Here is a 19176-nt window from a genome sequence, read left to right as displayed (position 1 = left end):
ACAATCTACTGTTTTCTGGCATCTCGATCATAAGGAAAAACTCTGCATAAAGTGGTGCATCCAGAAACACGAGCGCAAACACAGATGTGCACCAAGCGGCAGCAACGGCGGCGAACGCAAAACAAAGAAAAAAAAAAGAGTGACGCGCCAGGCATGCCAGCTATGGGAGAGTGGTGCACTTATCAGAGACCATAAACAGCCTTTGGAAAACCAGCACGTGCACCCATTCAATGACCCAGTCCAATGGCACAAATTGTGCACAAAGATAACAGCTTCACACCAGGCCCAAAATGGTGGTGATTGGCCGGTTGCACTACCCACGGATTTCAACAAATTTCCTCTTTTCGGGGGCATTTCGTGGCTGCCGTGACATTTTGAAAGCCGATTTTATCGCATTTCATGACCGAATCCGGCATGTAATAATTTGAGTGCAGGTGCTTGAAAAGATAAACGTTCCAAAAAATGAGTTTTTCTCAAAATTGATTTTTGGCCATTTTCGGCCATTCTAAGACTCTCGTCTTGCCTTGACTCTACGGCTCTTACCTTTAAAAATTTTCGCATCCGCAAGTCTTCAACTAATTTTATTTTCCAGGTGATTGCACATTTATGAAGAATCTGAAAGTTTGTGACTTATGCAGTTTCCTTTAATGACTGCGGGCGCCATCCCTATTATGCTTCTAGGGTGCCTCGCATGGATATACCCTATATACACCCGAATTTCGACCAATAAAAATCGCAGTTTTTTTTATACATGTGGCCTATAGGAAGTTTCGCAACTGGTGGTTTCAAAGAGCTTTGCTGAGACTGGCATCAGTGCACTTTTAATTTTCAGTAAACTTTTAATGTTTTTACTGGCCATTAACCCTAGTAACAGTCTTTCACTATTTTAAGTTGCAGAATACGATTAATAAATAGCTTTTTGTCGCGAATTGTTCGTTTAAGCACATTATCATCAGCATTTTTTAGTCTCTTTATTCGTGAAGAATTTGAACTGAAATAATAAGGGAAACCTGGAAAAGTCTGAGATTTTGAAAATACTGTTGTAGCCAGTCGTCCACATCGTCACTTGGGAGTTCGGCAAAACCAAAGGGTCGTACTTACGGGAGCTTACAAACCAAGTAGTCTGGCTGAATGGCTGAGGAATGGCAGAGGACGTCGGCTTCACAGAGGAAGCATGGGCACCTGGCGAATGCGCGTCTGTAGTGGCAGGCACCGGAATGGTAATTACAGTTGGGTGATGCGAGTCGGCCTGCGTCATGACAGTGCATGTGTCGCCAACAATACGTCCGGAACGGAGCGACAGGGGGTGCCACGTAGAGGACGCCAGGAACAAGAGACACTTTGGCAGGTTCACTTTTCTATTGCCAGCTCAACCGATGCAGCAGCTACAAACCAGCAGTGTTTCATTCATACTTCGTCTTCTCTCTGACGAGATGACTGATGATGATGAATATGTACAGTTGAAGTTGACGTGCACACAAAGGGCTTACAATATGTGCATGTTGTGAGGGCTGAAATTGAAGGTACGGGTCGCGAAACTTTACCGCCTTGCAATGTAGTGTGTCACTGAACTGAGAAATTTCGCTTCTTAATCGTATGTTTGGCGTAAACACTGTGTAGTATTGTAACGCTCGCCTTGGTTCATCTATAACTTTTGGAAGAATAATTTTTAAGCTTTAATATTGATGCCAGTGTGATGAAGACAAGGCAGAGAAGCAGATGACGAAGTTGCCCTCTCGCGCTTGGACCATACGCCCCTGGACTTTGCCAGCACCGGGCTCTGTGTTACCAGCTCAGCGGCCTTCACACACCTTTTTACCACCGTGACATCTGGTGGAGAAGTGCTGGGCAGATCTTTCATGTACCAGATGCCCCTATCAAGCCGCGACTGCAGCCAAGGATGCACTCCCAGGGTAGAAACTCCTGTTCACCAGGGCAGCCGGCAACTACGTGGCGCGTCTCCCAAATTCTTTCCGCTTCCTGGTCTACCATCCATGAGTACACAAACTGTCACTATGAGCACACAAGAGATTCCTGCCAATGTCCTACTTCACCAGCGAGACTGCTCTCGCTTTCATGATGGTCTTCCGCATGAAGATGCCGAGGATTGGCTGGACCAGTTCGACCGGGTGGCCACCTTTAATGCCTGGGACGCGAACGCAAAGATGCGCCATGTCTACTTTGCCCTGGAGGACTCAGCGAGGACCTGGTACGTCAATCATGAATCTCGCCTGCAAATGCAAGATATGTTCAAAGCAGAAATTCTTCAGGCATTTATTAGCACAGTCCGTAAAGAAAAGGCCGATCTTCTACTTCAGAGTTGCATTCAGCATCTGAACGAAAGCGTGATGGTGTACGCGGAGGAGATGAAGCTCTTGTTCCGCCGCACAGATCCAAACATATCGGAAGAGTGGAAATCGCTATTATTAATGAGAGGTGTGAAAGGACAGCTCTTCGCCGGCTTCGTTCGCAGTCCGCCAGTGACCGTAGATGCTTTTTTTACGGAAGCTACTTCCATCGAGAGAGCGCTTGACATGCAGGCACAGCAGTACGAGCGCATGACCGTGTCGATGCAGTCCACATGTGATGAGAAGTCCACCGTGTCATCAGGAGACTCACTGCGGGAGACCATTCAAGCCATTGTGTGTGAAGAGGTGGCGAAACTTTCCTACGCTGGCGCAGCCGCAAGTTGCATCAGTCACCGATTTTGTTCACAAAGAAGTGCAACAAGCTTTGGGTGCCGCGCCGCTTCTTGCATGCCCTCTACAACCACCTACAATGAGTTACGCCGCCGTCGCAAGCCGTTTTCTGCCGCCTTCAACACAGTGCTACGAAGCACCTGCGCTGGCCGCCTCCCAAATGCCACTGCCACCTTCCCAGCTGACTTTCCTGCAGCGACCTAGGCGCCGCCGAACCGACATCTGGCGAACCGTGTACTACCAGCCGTTGTGCTACCATTGTGGCGAAACTGGGCATGTTTGGCGTCGCTGCCTGTACAAAGAGATGGGTCTTTGCGGACTCCCCTTCGGCGCTCGCTGTCCGCAGCCAGGAGAGCGCCCACGAGGGATTACCGACTACCTTTCTAACCCGGAATCAGTCCAGCGCCGCCGATCACCTTCGCCCCGCTGCTACGATTCCTCCGAGCTGCGGGACCACTCTAGAAATTCCCGTAGGGGAAACTAGACGCAGCAGCTTCGAGGTGTGGCTGCTGCGTCTCCAACGACGCAAATCATTTTGCCGGCGCCAAACAATTCAGAGATGACCACGATTACCAAGCCGCCCAAGTTAACGACAAGCCGACAACCCGACCAACTGCGTAGCCTGACTGCTTCTCTACGACAACGCATCTCTTCAATGCACCGAAGCCGAGACAGGACACCTCGACATTACCGCAGCGAGACGTCACCGCCAGCCGATTTAGACCTTTCAGTTGACGGCACCGCCGAAACCACTTTGATGGATACTGGGGCTGATTATTCCATGCTGAGTGGATCATTCGCCGCGGCACTCAAGGTTACGACAGCTTGGGATGGCCCAGAGATATGTACCGCTGGAGGACATTTGATAACACCTAGAGGAACATGCACAGCGTGAGTCACAGTTCAAGGGCGAACCTTTCTGGCAACGTTTGTTGTGCTAGCAGATTGTTCCAGAGACGTTATACTGGGTATGGCCTTCCTGATGGAAAACGGCGCCATCATCGACCTCCAGTCTGTCGGTTCAGTTTTCGACTGAGAATGCCCACAAAGTTAACTGTGTTCTGCCGACGCCACTCCACATTATCGACGAGCACGTGGCTGTACCTCCCCGCTCCAGTGTGATGGTGACCGTCGGTGCGCACACTCTCCGGGGAGTTGAAGGTGTCATCGGCAGTAAACCACCTTTGCTTCTCGACCATGGCATTTCTGTTGCTCGGGCTGTCGTCATCCTCGAAGATGGGAAAGTCGACTTACTTCTCACCAATTTCAGCAACGAACACTGGTATCTCAATAAGGGAACAACGTGCGCTTATATCGATGCCATTACTGAAACTAGGTGCGTGCACAGTTTAACTTGTGATTCTCGACTGGAACAAGTGGAAGTCGCTGACCTGAAGTACGACATCAACCTGGCACCACCGCAGACGGAGCAAGATATCCTGAGGAACCTCCTCAATCACTAAAGAAATGCGTTCGTGTCGCTGCCGCGTGTTGGTCGAGCACACGTAAAACATCGCATTATTACGGACGATACAGGGGCCAGATCCAGCGACGGTTCCGTTCGGGAACTGGTTCCTTTCGCCGCTCCTAATTGTTTGCTGCGTCACGTCCGGCGTGACCCCCAGAACTTCTGGAGGCGGCTCCGAGTTTTTCGCCTACGTCACGGGGCAGGGCCACCGCTTCGAAAGGAACTGTTTTGCCGGCCGTTGCAGGAACCGCGACGAGTTGGTCTGTTTCGTGATGGAACCGCTCTGCGCTTGCTGTGGCGCCTCATGGCCGTAGTCGAGCGACGGCGCGTGCCGCGCAGCTGCTTGAGTACGGCCGTGGTATTTTTTTTGTTTGCTTTCTTTGGGGGGAGGGGAGGGGCAGCGCTTGGCGGTTTTAGTAAACTGATGCAATAAAAAAAAAAAGAAAAACGAGACGACGCCTTCTGCATGTCTCAGGAGGTTTTGCGGCAACACTGGCTAAGGCTGTGTGGCGATAGCGAAGTGAAGTGGGAATGAAGGCGCGCATGCCGGGCTGCCGTCAAAAGCAAAGGTGCTTTACGCACTTCGATCGCTACTTTGCGATCGGGAGCTCTCGGTCAACAGCAGTGCGACCATTTGAATCCGGCAGTCGTAGAGACAAATAATTCGCGCCCGTAAGTGTGCGGGCTGAGTTTTTGCCTCCTCCTACATCAGCGGAAGGAGAGCAGACGGTGGCTGACTGGATCGAGTGCGGTCGGATTCCATATGTCATCGGCTGTGTCCTACATTGACAGCTATTCACGGAAAGTTTGCGCATACTCACGATGCTTGAGCAGCCGATAAGGCTACGGATGCTGCCCCGCTACATAGACAGGTGCGGACGCGCCGCTGCGGTGCCGGTATCAAGCAGCTCGTTCGTACTCGTAAAGGCGGCAGCAACTCCTCCGTCATAGAGCTAGCGTGATTCGGACTGCATACTACGGGCGTTGTAGACCTCGTTGTTGGGATATTTGCCATTCTGTGCGATAGACAAAACTTACAAAAACTTCACAGCAAGCAAGGAAGCAGACGACGACGCTGTGCGCGCGACACCATCTAGTGGCGAAAAAGGTACTCATGAGCCAAGAAAATTGCTTGGCAGTTGTTAACAGGAAGTTTCTTAGAATATTTCAGTTAATTATTCTCTAGTTTGCATTACTATGTAATTATTAGATTTAGTTCGTGCTTAATACCACTTTGGTACAAGTATTTGGTACCAGAAAAAGACACATGCTCGTTGTGGACATGCCTACGATCTGGCGCCATTGCCGATTGGCCGCTATCTTTCCTGTCTTCGCCGTGAGGTGGCGCCCGCTGTCTTGCTGACGTCATCTTGAAAGAGAACGGTTCACGAAAGGAACCTCCGCTGGATACGGCCCCAGTACAACTACTCCGACAGTCACCCTATCGTGTCTCATCTAAAGAACGTGCCGCATTTAGCTCTCAAGTTAAGGAAATGCTTGATTACGACGTTATTCAACCATCTCAGAGCCCCTGGGTGGCACATTACGGTTCTGGGTCGACTACCTATGATTGAACAATGTAACTAAAAAGGATGTTTACTCCTTGCCCAGAATCGATGACGCTTTAGATCGCCTATGCAATACCAAGTATTTTTCTTCCATGGACCTCAAATTTGGGTACTGGCAAATCAAGGTAGACGAGAGAGACCGCGAGAAGACTGCATTTGTCACTGCAGACGAGCTGCACGAGTTCAGGTTATGCCGTGCGGCCTTTGCTTATGGACAACGTTCTCGCGGACCTGAAATGGCAGAAGTGTCTTGTATACCTGGATGATGTGATCGTCTTTGCCCCAAGTTTTGCAGAGCACATTCATCGCCTCGAGGCAGTTCTGCAAGCTATAAAGTCCTCCGGCATTACATTAAAGGCAGACAAATGTCACTTCACCTACGAAGAATTGAAATTTTCAGGCCACGTCGTCAACAAGGAAAGGGTCCTTCCTGATCCCGAGAAAACTGTTGCCATTGCGAATTTCCCGCCGCCACGAGACCAGAAGGAACTTCGACGCTTCCTCGGGTTATATGCATACTACCGCTGCTTTGTGCCAAATTTCTAAAAAATCGCCGTGCCCCTTACTTATCTCACTAAGGCAGATGTACAGTTCCAATGGGAAACACCGCAGCAGCAGACTTTTCATGACCTTCAGCGCCACCTTCAGTCACCACCCATTCTGGCGCACTTTGATGAATATGCTGATACGAAGGTACACACAGATACAAGTAATTTTGGTTTGGGCGCTATCCTAGGTCCAAAAGGGTCAACAGCGTGTACTTGCTTACGCAAGTCGTTCTTTGTCGAAGACCGAGGGCAATTATTCTGCCCCTGAAAAAGAGTGCCTTGCCATCGTGTGGGCAATTATGAAGTTCAGGCCATACCTTTTTGGGAGACCTTTCATAGTAGTGACGGATCACCACGCACTTTGTTGGTTAGCCAGTATCTAAGATCCATCAGGGTGCCTTGCATGATGGAGTCTGCGCCTACAAGAATATGACATCACAGTGAGACATTTGGACGTAGATTGTCTTTCCCGAGCTCCCGTTGAACCTGTCCCTACAGACACAGGCGAAGACGACGATGTCTTCGTCAACGCAGTGAGCTCTACAGACTTCGGCGTGCAACAACACACTGATCCTGATCTTCAGGCAATAATTGATTATCTGCAAAGTGCTAGCGGCAGAGTTCATGTATCTTACCAGCGCGCTTTATCCTCTCTCTGCTTACGCGACAACGTGCTTTTCAAGAAGAATTTTACCCCCAACAGTCGACATTACTTGCTTGTCATTCCTTGGAACCTACGCAATGAAATTTTACATGCCTGCCACGACGAACCAGCTTCCGGCCACCTTGGAATCACGAGAACGCAAGCCAGAATCCAAGAAAAATACTACTGGCCTCGTCCGGGACATGACGTTACGAATTACGTTCGCACTTGCCGTGACTGTCAGCGCCGAAAGATTCCTCCTGTCAAGCCAGCCAGCTTCCTAAAACCCACAGAGCCTCCCTCCCAGCCGTTCCAACAAATCGGGATAGATTTGTTGGGATCCTCGAATTGTGATCACGGACCAAGGTGCTGCCTTTTCTGCTGAGCTTATGCAGCACATTCTTGACTTAAGTCACACAAGTCACCGCAGGACTACTTCTTACCATCCCCAGATGAATGGATTAACCGAACGTTTAAACAGAACGCTTGCCGACATGCTTTCAATGTATGTGGACGTTCAACACAAAATGTGGGATGCAGTCCTACCTTACGTAACGTTCGCTTATAACACAGCCATCTAAGAAACAACCAATATAGCCTTGTTTATGGCCACCAAGTCACTACAACACTCGACGGCATGCTACCCCATGTCGACAACCACCCCAATGATGACGTTGCATAGTTTTTGCAATGTGCCGAAGAAGCCCTCCAGCTCGCTAAGCTGCGCATCCGTGAGCAGCAGGTATACAGGATTCACGACACTACAACCTGCGGCAACGCGAGGTTGAATATCAGACAGGTGATCTTGTCTGGGCTTGGTCTCCAGTTCGACGACACGGACTTAGCGAAAAGCTCTTGCGTCGCTACTTCGGTCCTTACCAAGTTCTGCGCCGCGTTGGTGCTCTCAACTATGAAGTTCTTCCTTACGAGGCGCCACGATCAAGTCGTGCCGCACGCCCAGAGATGGTCCACGTCGTTCGACTCAAACCTTATCACGCTAGGACGCCCTCCTTGTGAGTCTGTGAATTGCCTCGAGCATCGGGTCGATGCTTCCTCACCGGGGCAGCTAATGATGCCAGTGTGATGAAGACAAGGCAGAGAAGCAGACGATGACGAAGTTGCCCTCTCACGCTCGGACCGTACGCCCCTGGACTTCGCCAACACCGGGCTCTCTGTGTTACCGGCTCAGCGGCCTTCACACGCCTTTTTACCAACGTGACAATATGCCTTAATTTGCAATTTTGTTTTATTATCTGCCTAGGTATTGGTGTCATCTGACTGAAGAGTTTTCTATTCACCAGTGTTGAAACTTTATTAGCACAAGAAATAATAGCAGAGTGCGGAGCTTTGCAAGACTGCACAGCTCATTGATTGTCACAGATGTAGACCCATTATCAGTGATATATTTTTTGGTATTGAATAGATATATTCTAAATAATTTATTACAGAATTAAGTGTAGTGTTTAAATAAACCGATTTTATGGTACTTGAAGCACATGCATTTTAAATAAGACTGAAAATGTTTTCTACTTTGCCATAAGGGTTGCTCTTGCTCTAAACTGTAGTAACAAAATATAGGTCTAATGTACAAATATAATATGAAGAAAGCTGGTGGACTAATGATTGTAGAGTCTAGATGCTATTTATTGAATATAATTTTTGGTATAATATGAGTGAATGGTGGCTCTTTCTTTGCTTTGAATTGTGTTCTTCAGCACCAATACCTTTTTGTGCGTGCCACACCGTCTGAGATGGTAGAGTCGACGATAACTGGCAACAACTGGACTTGAGGGGAAAATGAACTGAGACTTTATACAGGAATGTACATATTTACAACATGAAACAATGAGCACGATAACATGGAACTGGCTAAACTCTTTGGCATAGTCGAAGAGGCAACGAATCAAAATCAACTCCAGAATAACTTCTCCAGGACGCGGGGCCCGGTTCTGTCAACTGCGGTGCCCGGCTCACATTACAGCACGTCTTCCTGCTTCCATAGGTTGCATCACCCTCTTTCTAAAGCAAGCAGTGTGAAATAGGCAACAAATTCACTTCATAACAAACAGAATTTAAAGAATAAACGTTGAAATGGTTAGCCCACTAGGTCACATGCCATGCCGCCGCATGCTTACTACACAGTGTTACACAAACTCTCTCCTCTAGGAGAGAAAACGAAAGCACAGTAAAGCACATCAAAATGCAGTCCGACATATGCAATCGTCGCACAAAGCAGGTGTTTCTGGCGGCTCCTTTTGCAAGGCAATTATCGACGTTTAGCTTGTCATTATTGTGGACCACATTAGAAGAGCTGAACGGCATCCTCACGTTCCGCATCTTGTCTGTCACTGTTAAACACGTGCCCCGACATTCGGTAAGCACTGCAGTCTTCTACATTGTTGGCATCCAGGGTTGGAACCGTCACCGAGGCACACTGAGCGTGCTTGGGCTGACTAATTGCCACTTTTATGGGCTCCCCGTCAAGAACGAGGACCTTACACTATTCAGCCTGGCAAAGTTTGTTGTTTGAACAACATTTGTCCTTCCAAAGGAGGGTTTTTGTTTCAGGGCTGCCCTTCATCCGGGCAATGGGTGCATTTGGCATACTATGGGGTCATCGACATATAGAGCTCGTATCGCTCATCACAAAAAAAGAAAGTCCCCTGCGCAAAGCAGGGGTGAAAATAAACTGCCTGTCCCCACAAAGCGCAACCACAAAGTCCTCGGAAGACTGAACTGCATTCTTTCTCCCTATGTTTCCATTAAGCTCGACCCTGCTGTAACTGCCTCTCTGTGCACTTCTTTCTGACTCCTGCTTGAGGGAAAGTGAGAGACGGTCGCAGCTGGGCGTTGAACAAGTGACCTAAAAGAGCAGACTGTCCTAATGATGCCATGCATATCCACCGGTCCCTTACAATATGAAATAGTGAAATTCACTGGCAAGAGTGCATTGTGTACGTGGCTAAAATGTTGGGATTTCCAAATACTTTTATATCTGTTGTTTATGATAGAAAGGCTGCATCTACAACTGCATTCAGTAGCTATGTGAGGAGTTCATGATGAAGGGAGCACAAAAAATGAGGACCGAGGTAGATACAACAGGTGGAAGGAATGATGGTGTTGTCCATGCACACCAAAGCCATGAATGTTGGCATACATTGACATCATTGCTACCTTGCTGTGTAAAAAATTTCAGCTTGCCCTTTGCTTGAATGTTTTGTACGTTTTTATCGTGTCCTGGTTATTCTGCATATTAACCTTTCTTGGCAGTATCATTTTGATTTTTGGGATGGTTCATGCAGTTTTTCGTTCCTTTTTTATGCCACTGTGGTTTCTCAAACGCAGGAGCCACATAGTAAGGGCAAATGGTATCAACCAGTTCTCACGTCATTGCCTAGTGCGAAGTTGTAGGTCATTGGAAGGTGCATTGACTACATGTGAATGACTGTGATGTCATGACCATCATTTTTTTGAAAGATACATTTCTGATGACGTCTGAGGACAAAATGCTTACTTGGGCTTTAAAAGTTGCTGTGATACTGTTTTGAGTTGTCCTGCCTAGCCCTTCATTTTGCTTGTTTCAAAAAAATGCACACATATGAAAATTACTATGCTTACAGATAAGCCTTTTCGTACTTTTTTAATTTTCAGAACAGCCAGAGTCAGCCGCGCATGGAGAACACTCTGTTCCATGCCTGCCTTGGTGAGTTTCTGCATGCTTACCACCTGATGCAGGTTAACCTTGTTGTAGCGAACATGGAGGAAATTGTGAAATTGCAGCCAACGTTCATTAAAAAGATTTCACTGGGGATGCATGTCGGAACAGCGCAAGTTCAATGGCAGTTCAAGGAACCCTTACAGAGCTAAGAGGCATTTTCAGCATTTTAGATTAGTGGGTTTATTCAGCATCTGTGTGTGATGCTGGCTTCGTTCTGCAATGCAAGAAGTGAGTGATAGTCTTGTAATGCTTCCTAAATGTGGTAACTAGAACTTACTGAAGGTTTGTTCACACTTGCGACTAACCGAGGTCGTGCGACCGTTTTGGTCGAGAAGGGATGGTCGCATTGGTCAAGAAGTGATAGTCGTAGGCCATTCGGCCACTGCTCAATTTTCCAGCTTTTCAACTGCTGGTTGCAAACCGTTAAACCAATCAGCAACTCAGCTGACGTGAACATAAGTTAGCTTTATGTGGCGAACAGTCAAGGTAGACAAGATGTGGAAAGTGACCTGCTGGCCGTACTTGCAAGTGTGAACAGCGGTCCGCTGTGCAGCTTCCTGTTTGCATGCGACAGCCGGTTGCACGCCCTTCACGATTCGCAAGTGTGAATAGACCTTTAGGGAGTAGTAAGATGACATGACGGGATCAGTGGCAGGCATTCTGATACAAAAATGCAGTGCCAGCTGAGATTTTTATTGCTATTGTGAGACAAAAGCCCTTCCCAGCGGCATCTCTACTGATATTGCACACTTTTATCTGTGACCTTGTCTTTCACCACAGTGCTCCTGTGGTCATTTTAACTGACAAAAGGCAGTATTCACTTCAGCTCTCGCCCAAGAGGTTATGTGGCTCAGTGGCACTAGTGACTGTAGAATAACAGCTTACCATCTGGAGACGAATGTCTTTACCGAATGGCTCAGTAAGACCATTGTCAATATGATTTCTATGTACATCGACGAAGACCATAAGAACTGGGACCAGATATTGCCGTATGTATCATTCACATATAACACCGTTATCCAGGAAACGACACACTTCAGACAGTTTCGTTTGGTATGCGGTCATGAAGCCGTTACCATGCTCAACGTAATATTACTGCCAGATGTTGCCCGCTCATCAGTAGCTGTCACTGACCAATTCGTTAAGCATGCTAAGGCCGCCCGCCAGCTGGCTAGACGGAGTGCCCGTGCAAAGAAAAGCAAAGATGCTTAGCACTACAACATTCGTCACAGGCAGGTAATTTACATCAGTGGTGATCATGTTTGGGTTTGGGCTCCCATTTGCTAGCAGGGTCAGTCTGAGAAGCTTATACGCTGCTACTTCAGCCCATATAATGTACTGTGCAAACTCAGTTATGCCACTTATGAAAGGATAAACATTCAGAACAAAATCGATTTTTGACCATTTTTGACCGTTCTAAGACATGCGTCTCCCCTTAATTTATTCTACGGCTTTAATCTTCAAGGATTTTGCACTAAAAGCGCGCGAAGCGCACTCTCCCTCGAGACTGGTTGTGACTAAGGGTGCCTAGCATTGAGGCACCCTATATAGGGACCGGGCGCCCGTTGTATGGCGCCACCGTCGCCTTGGTGGAACAGCGCTGCCCGCGGCGGAGTGCCGAAGCAGCAGAGTGCCGAGGCAGCTGAGCGGCGCAGTCGCTTCCGTTCTGCGAGGCGTTTTTGAGCATGTCCCTACCCGTCGTTTTGCGGTGTGGCTTTGAGAGCTTCGAGCTGCTTTAAGTAATCGCAAGGAGTATTTTTTGACCGGGAAATCTTGAAAAAGGAAAGGGCCGCCCTCGGCAAGGCGTGCATGTTTTTTTTTTTTTTAAACCGCCCGGCGCATGGTATTTCTGTTATATGCTCGAAAATGCCGCACGCGGGATTTCACCTTGCGCTAGGAACACCTTCGTTAGGCACTTGTTAAGACGACTTCGAAGACAGGAATTGCGCCTGCACCGCGCGTTCCTCTTATATTAGGTCTAGTCGAAACCTGCCTGAAGATCAAATACCGCCGAGCCGTGTAGCCGTGGCGCTGTAGTAGTGGTAGTTGTAATGGTCAGCGTTCATGTAAAATGAGAAAGATGCCGCACCTGTCTTTTTGATAATAGCTAGGCTCAAACGATTCAGAGTAGAATAATAGCAAATGACATTCCAGTTTCAACCTTGCAATGAGAGCTGTAAAAGAAGAAAAATAAACAAGCAAGGCAAAAGTAGGATCCTATTTATGGTTGGAAAAGCAGACATATACTTCTAGGACTTCCTACACAAACACGCTACAATAGCTCACTGAACCCGTCCTTGAGACTATCAAACTTAATCATAATATAAGTCAAATGAGTAATACCACCTCAGCATCATTTTTACATATACGAATGCTCTTGTTGAACACGTTGGAGCTGCTGCATATAATTGACTTAGAAAATATTATACTCTAAATACCTTTCTTTCGACATTCTGCGGAGGTTGTGAAAAGAAAAAGATTAAACTTCCTGCTATCAGCGGCCCTATATTTTTGGACGCCTGCTATGATAGAGAGATCTTGGTAGTATTTGGCTTTTGCTTATTTAGGCGTTCTCTCAGCGCAGGAAGTTCAATGCGATTGACCGCATCTGCCTTGAACATTTGAAGGCAGATGTCCAATACTGTCAACCTGTTAAATACAATCGAAAAAAAAAACACACACACACAGTGTGATGTGTTGTAAAATAAGCCACCGACAACTAAGGGAGCGTTCTATTGTTAAATGAATCTCTCTGATGGCTCGTTCGCGAAGGTGTTCTACTTTCTCAGCGTACCACGAACTTGCGAGGCCGATATCTGACCTCGATACCTGATGAGTGTGAGAGGATACGACCATGTAGGTAGTTTTCTATTTGCACGTAAAGGAATCCGGGTAACTGAAAGCCATTCCTTTGACTATGTCAGCGAAAGTAGCTGCACAAACATTGTCTCTGCCCATCAGTGAAGATCGTAACGCAGCCCGAACGACGATGGTGGAGCTGCCTTTTCTTTTTCCGGGCTGAGGTTTTCTTGTACACAGGCGGGGAAATGCTAACAGGGGAACTTACACTGTTGGGTTCCTTCGATTTTCAATTGTCAATAAAGTGACTACAGATAAAGGAGTGCAGCTTCGACTCCGAGACTCTCGTGCCGTCACTCCTGGGGAACAGAAGGCACAAAACATCCGGTAGCAAGTGGAATTTTAAAAATTCGGCACTTTCCATGACCACACAGTAACCAAATACGTAGATTCGTGCCTCTGCCTTTCAAAAAACCATGCTTAGGTCACCCGCCACTCATGCTTGTGTGGAAACCCATAGAAATGAATCGACTTAAAACCATCCGAAGAATTTGCGTAGCTGCCAGTGCAGCCAACAATGCACCACGTTTCGCCAGCCTTGCTTGGCAGACTTCGTTTCACTGGACATATTCACACAACTAGCCCAACTTTCTGCTCTCTTGAGGATATATTCACGCACAACATCATCTAAACCTTAGGATTTCTAATTTCCACACAAATCAACGACAAACAGCGTGCTCCAATGCGCTGGCAATGCGCCGTCCCCAGCCGGCACATTCCAGCTATTGAGCGATGCGCCGAGAGGCGGCGCCACCCGTTCAGCTGTCCGGTCCCTATACACCCGAAATTTGACCAATGAAAACCGCCGTTTTTTGATCCATGGAGCCTATAGGAAATTTCGCAACTGGTAGTATAAAAGAGCTTTGCTGAGGCTGGCATCAGTGCGGTTTTAATTCTGTAAACTTGCGACGTTTTTACCCGCCATTAACTCTGATAACAGCCTTTCACTATTGTAAACTGCAGAATATGATTAATAAGTAGCTTTTTATTGGGAAATATTTGTCTATGCTCATTATCATCAGCAGCTACATTTTTGGGCCTCTTCACTCGTCAGGGAATTTGACCTGAAATAATCAGAAAAAATCTGGAAAAGTCAGGGATTTTGAAAATAGTGGTTTTGCTAGACACCCTGTCTATGGCCACCTGCAAGCACTAAAGCTTGTGAATGCGAGCTCCGCAATCGCCGGAACTCTAGACCCAAACCTCGCGCTAGGCCTATTTGTCATGGAACGGGCCGACAGTTCGGTGCCGAATAACATTTCTGGCCAAGGTCATTCTTGATGAGAAGGTAGAACATACAAAGTGCGGCCACTTGTTTTCCTTTTTCTAACACAGCTAAGCTATAGACAAGCGCAGCTGTTCAGGCAGTTTACTCATCAGGTGTCAAGTTCTTGCTTGGTCTCTGATCTGAGCAAAAAAGATCGGGTGACCATCCGCTGATCAGTTCCATCGGCATCGTGGGGCCGAAAATCTCACGATAGGCAACCATCGTGCTTGCTTCGTCACCAGTGTAATGAAACAGATCAGTGCGTCGATGAGCTAAGGAACTTAACTGCGCAGCCCATTGACTGTGACCGTGCAATTATGCTGACGAAAACATATTACTCTATATTGCTTTTACGCAGTAACATATCTTCGTCGAGCAGATCTGCATGAGGGACAACCACTGTGTCAATCATCCACAAAAGAGAGAGAGAGAGAGATGTGATTTGATATGGCAGCCTGCTTTGCAGAAGCTCCGCCGCTTATCCTCTGTGACATATCACACGAGTCAATGACGGTCAGTCTCGGTGGGAGGAGCTTCTATCACATTTCTTTAGTAATATGCACTGTGCGCTAGGCACTGAAACTTTACATACTTAATCACAGACATGTATATTATTCACAGAAGTACAAAATGGCAATACATTGACCGACTCTGTCATCGCGCCTTTAACACAGTCTAAATTCCTACAATTTTGGCATGCTTTAGCAGGATGTTTCAAGTACATCTTTTCATGAAAATTTTTCCAAAGATCCTTTTGATAAACCTCTTCCTTTAGCGGTCTTAAGAGAGTGTCAAGTAGCCCATCCCCTGCTAAGAGTTCCTGTCGGGCTAGGCGGCTTGAATTTTGTAATGCCATAATAGACTCTATGCAGAAAAGATGTCATGAAGACAGTTGACACGACAGGACTAGTGCAAACTATCAGCCTGTCTTTTTTCCTTATAGCCTGTCATGGCATTACAAAAAACATCCCCTGGTATGTTCACTGCCACAACTAAACTTACATTAGATCAGTTTGTGTTTAAGTACAAGCAGATAATCCTCAATAGCACAGACTGATGGGTGAGTTGGTAGTAAGACGTTCTAGGTAGGTGGGGTCAAGACACACCAGCACAATGGTGTGTCTTGTCTCTTCCTCTCTTGTCATTATGCTGGTGCTCTGCTATTTCATAGAAGATAATCCTGTCGCATACTTAGCAGAAATTTGTTCTTATGCAGAACTTAACACAGCTTCAAAGAGCCGGTTAATAATCATGATTGGCCTTCATCGTTTGTTGTGCCAAGTATATCTAACCAGAATATATCCTTTTTCTGTAGATATGTTTGAGTAGTTGCTGATGAGATTATGGGGTGCAAATTGTCTCTGGCTTGACTGGAGCAGTGTAGTGTCAAACATTAAAGCATGTCCTAGTTCTTCATCTCCCATCATTGTAGTGGTGAGCTGTTTTTAAATAGAAAAAAAATCATGTTGAATATTTAGTGAAAATTTATTCTCATGAACAACCTAACAGATTTGCATAAAGCCAGTTTATAATCATGATTGACCTTCATTGTTTGTTGTGGCAAGTATATCTAACCAGAATATATCCGTTTTCTGTAGATATGTTTGAGTAGTCACTAATGAGATGATGGGGTGCAAATTATCACTGGCTTGACTGAAGAAATATAGTGTCAAACATTAAAGCATGTCTTAGTTCTTCATCTCTCATCACTGTAGTGGTGAGCTGTTTTTAAATAGAAAAATCACGTTGATTTACTGAAAATTTTTTCTCGTGAAAAACCTAACAGATCTTCATAAAGCCAGATAATAATCAGGATTGGCCTTCGTCACCCCTTGTGACAAGTATAGCTAGCCAGAATATATCCATTTGCTATAGGTATATTTGAATAGTGCTTGTCCAATGAAAGCATGGGGTGCAAATTATCACAGGTTTGACTTGAGCAGTGTAGTGTCAAATTTTGGGACGTGTCTTGTCCATTCCTTCCTCCTCATTGTACTGGTTCCCTGTTCTTATTTTCCTAAAAGATAACCCTATTGCATGCTTCAGCAGAAATTTATGTTCATGAAGGACTTGACACTGCTTCAAAAAGCCAGGTGTTAATTATCGTTGACCATCATTACCCCTTGGAACAAGTATAGCTAACCAGAATAATATCCATTTTCTGTAGATATGGTTGTTTGGCCAATCAGAGCATGGGGTGCAAATTATCATGGGTTTGACTTGAGCAGTGTAGTGTCAAATTTTGGGATGTATCTTGTTCATTGTGCTGGTGTGCTGCCTCTTCCCAGATGATAATCCTGTTGCATGCCTAAGTAGAAATTAACATTACAGTAACATTCAAGAGCCCTCATTGGTATTATATGTTGCTTCTGAATGTTCTACTAATGTTAGCAACATTCAGGCAACTTACATAACAATTTTATAACGTTATTCTTATGTCCGGTGCTACCTGGGCTCTTGGAATAGGTTTTCCTAGCAAAGGGAAATAAACAAGCAGTCGTTACGGACAAAAGAAAGCAATGACAAAAGGGGAAATCGACTTACGGATTGTAGCTTGTGCTAAGTTCAGATACAACTCAAGACCAGGCTGGTAAATTACTGCCCAAGGAGGCCTTCCCGGCATCAGGGTCGACTTATCATTCTGGAGTCTCGGTCAACGAAATTTCATCTGCTGGTGTTGCATTGCGTATGGCTACTATGCACGTGCCATGTGACTCACTGCGACTTCGTACGATAGGAAAATAAAATTACTTGCGCGACATGTTTTTAAAGATTCTTTATTTCGATTTCTGAGTTGAGCATGATTATATCTTTATTTACCTAAATGTGCAACTGAACTTACAAATTATCAGCTATTATTTCACTGCCTAGGAAGGCTCTTGAATGGGGCAGCTTTCTCAATTAGCGGCGCCATGGCACAGTGCATTGATCATCCGTATTTGGGATGAAATGATAGACCGACACCAGAGATTGATGTTTGCATGTGGCAATATATTTTGTGATGAAAGCCTTTCTATGCTTACAGCGAAAGTCGAACATCAGCGAGATTTGTCCGTGAGTTGTTTCAGCGAAATTTCCCGAGTTACAGATACTATGCCTTCCCTTTCCTGTAAACCAATTATAGAAAGCCGAGTAACAATGATGCGTTCAACGGAGCTCTGATTGTGTTCGACAAGGGGCATAGTTGCTAGTAAAAGTGGGTCGCAACTGTACCGCAAACCGGTTCAGAGCGGTTCCGATTTGTTCTGGTTCAGGTTCAATTCTAAGATGGTGAAAAAAAATTCAGGTTCGATTTGGTTCCTGTTCCGAGCAAAAATTTTGGTTTGGTTCCGGTTACGGCGTGACACCCTGATGGCAAGTATAGCTAACAATAATATATATACAGTTTCTGTAGATATGTTTGAGTAGTACTTGGCCAATGAGAGCTTGAGGTGCCAATTATCATGGAACGGTTCGACTTCAGTAATGTAGTGTCAAATTTTGAAGGGTGTGTTGTTCCTTCCGCCCTCGTCATTGTGCTGGTGCGCTGCTTTTTTCCAGAAGAGAATTTGTTTCGTGCTTTAATGGAAATTTGTTCTCATGAAGAACCTATGCCTAAGTGCTTGCAGTGAATTGTTTTCATGGGAGGCAGTGTTGCTCTGCTCATGTAGTTAAGGAATCATTGCTTTCTTTCCCAGTGGAAGCGCGTCAACTTCCGCCAGTTTTGTGTCACCGACTGGGATGCCTGTGTGGATATGTTGAAGAAGATGCAAACTGAAGAGCTGGTAAGTGGCACCGCGAGGAGGAAATGTCTTCGCTTGTCGTACAAATATTTTGTTTAGTGTCTATATCTGGCAGAGAAAGTGAGCTTTCAGATGAAAAACCATCTGCATAGCATTGCTGGTGCTTGTTTTATTTGGAAAAATTGCACTTTGGGCCCCAGAGAGTCTGAAATAGCGGCTGTGAGATTGTTGCACATTTGCATGGGGTGCGTGTCATGACAATTCCTCAATCGTCGAAAAATATCAGTTGGGTACTTGCGCAGTTTTGCTGCTTTGTTCACTTAAAATTGGCCCTGCAATCACAGCATGCAATCATGGGCAGCATTTTTTTTAATTTATCAGGTATATCAGCCAGTGGGGAGTGCTTTGTGATTTGTAGGTACGAGCTAGCTTAGTTTTGTGTCAGTGGACCCACTTGTACTGTTATCCTCAAATAGAGTTAATAGGGGGAAAAGAAGGGGGTGGCACTGAAAACAACTAGGCCTGGAAAGTTCGATAAAATCTAGTCAGGGAAATAACTAAGGTTACCCAACATTGGAACGCGGTTTCGTATTTGTGACAATTGCCTAGATTTTTTTGTATGGCTGTATGCCTATATGCTTGGGAAAGGTTGCCTTGCCTTGCTGCATCCATTTAGAGAGCAAG

At 46.1% G+C, this 19176-nt stretch overlaps 1 protein-coding gene across 2 annotated transcripts in view; it reads left to right on the top strand.

The window, feature by feature from the left end:
• The window catches only part of LOC146188252 (uncharacterized), a 228692-nt gene that overhangs the window by 163292 nt on the left and 46224 nt on the right, over positions 1-19176 (top strand). For both annotated transcript variants that reach the window (XM_084603705.1, XM_084603706.1), the window contains 2 exons: positions 10578-10629; positions 18448-18534. In XM_084603705.1, the coding sequence (XP_084459831.1) occupies positions 10578-10629; positions 18448-18534 (139 nt within the window). The remainder of the gene's footprint in view (positions 1-10577; positions 10630-18447; positions 18535-19176) is intronic.

The sequence above is a fragment of the Amblyomma maculatum genome, chromosome 5 (genome assembly GCF_055883805.1).
Source record: "Amblyomma maculatum isolate TAMU_Amacu chromosome 5, ASM5588380v1, whole genome shotgun sequence".
Lineage (NCBI taxonomy): Eukaryota > Metazoa > Arthropoda > Arachnida > Ixodida > Ixodidae > Amblyomma > Amblyomma maculatum.
The sequence above is the reverse complement of the archived record's forward strand: the minus strand, read 5'-3'. Positions and strand labels throughout refer to the sequence as shown.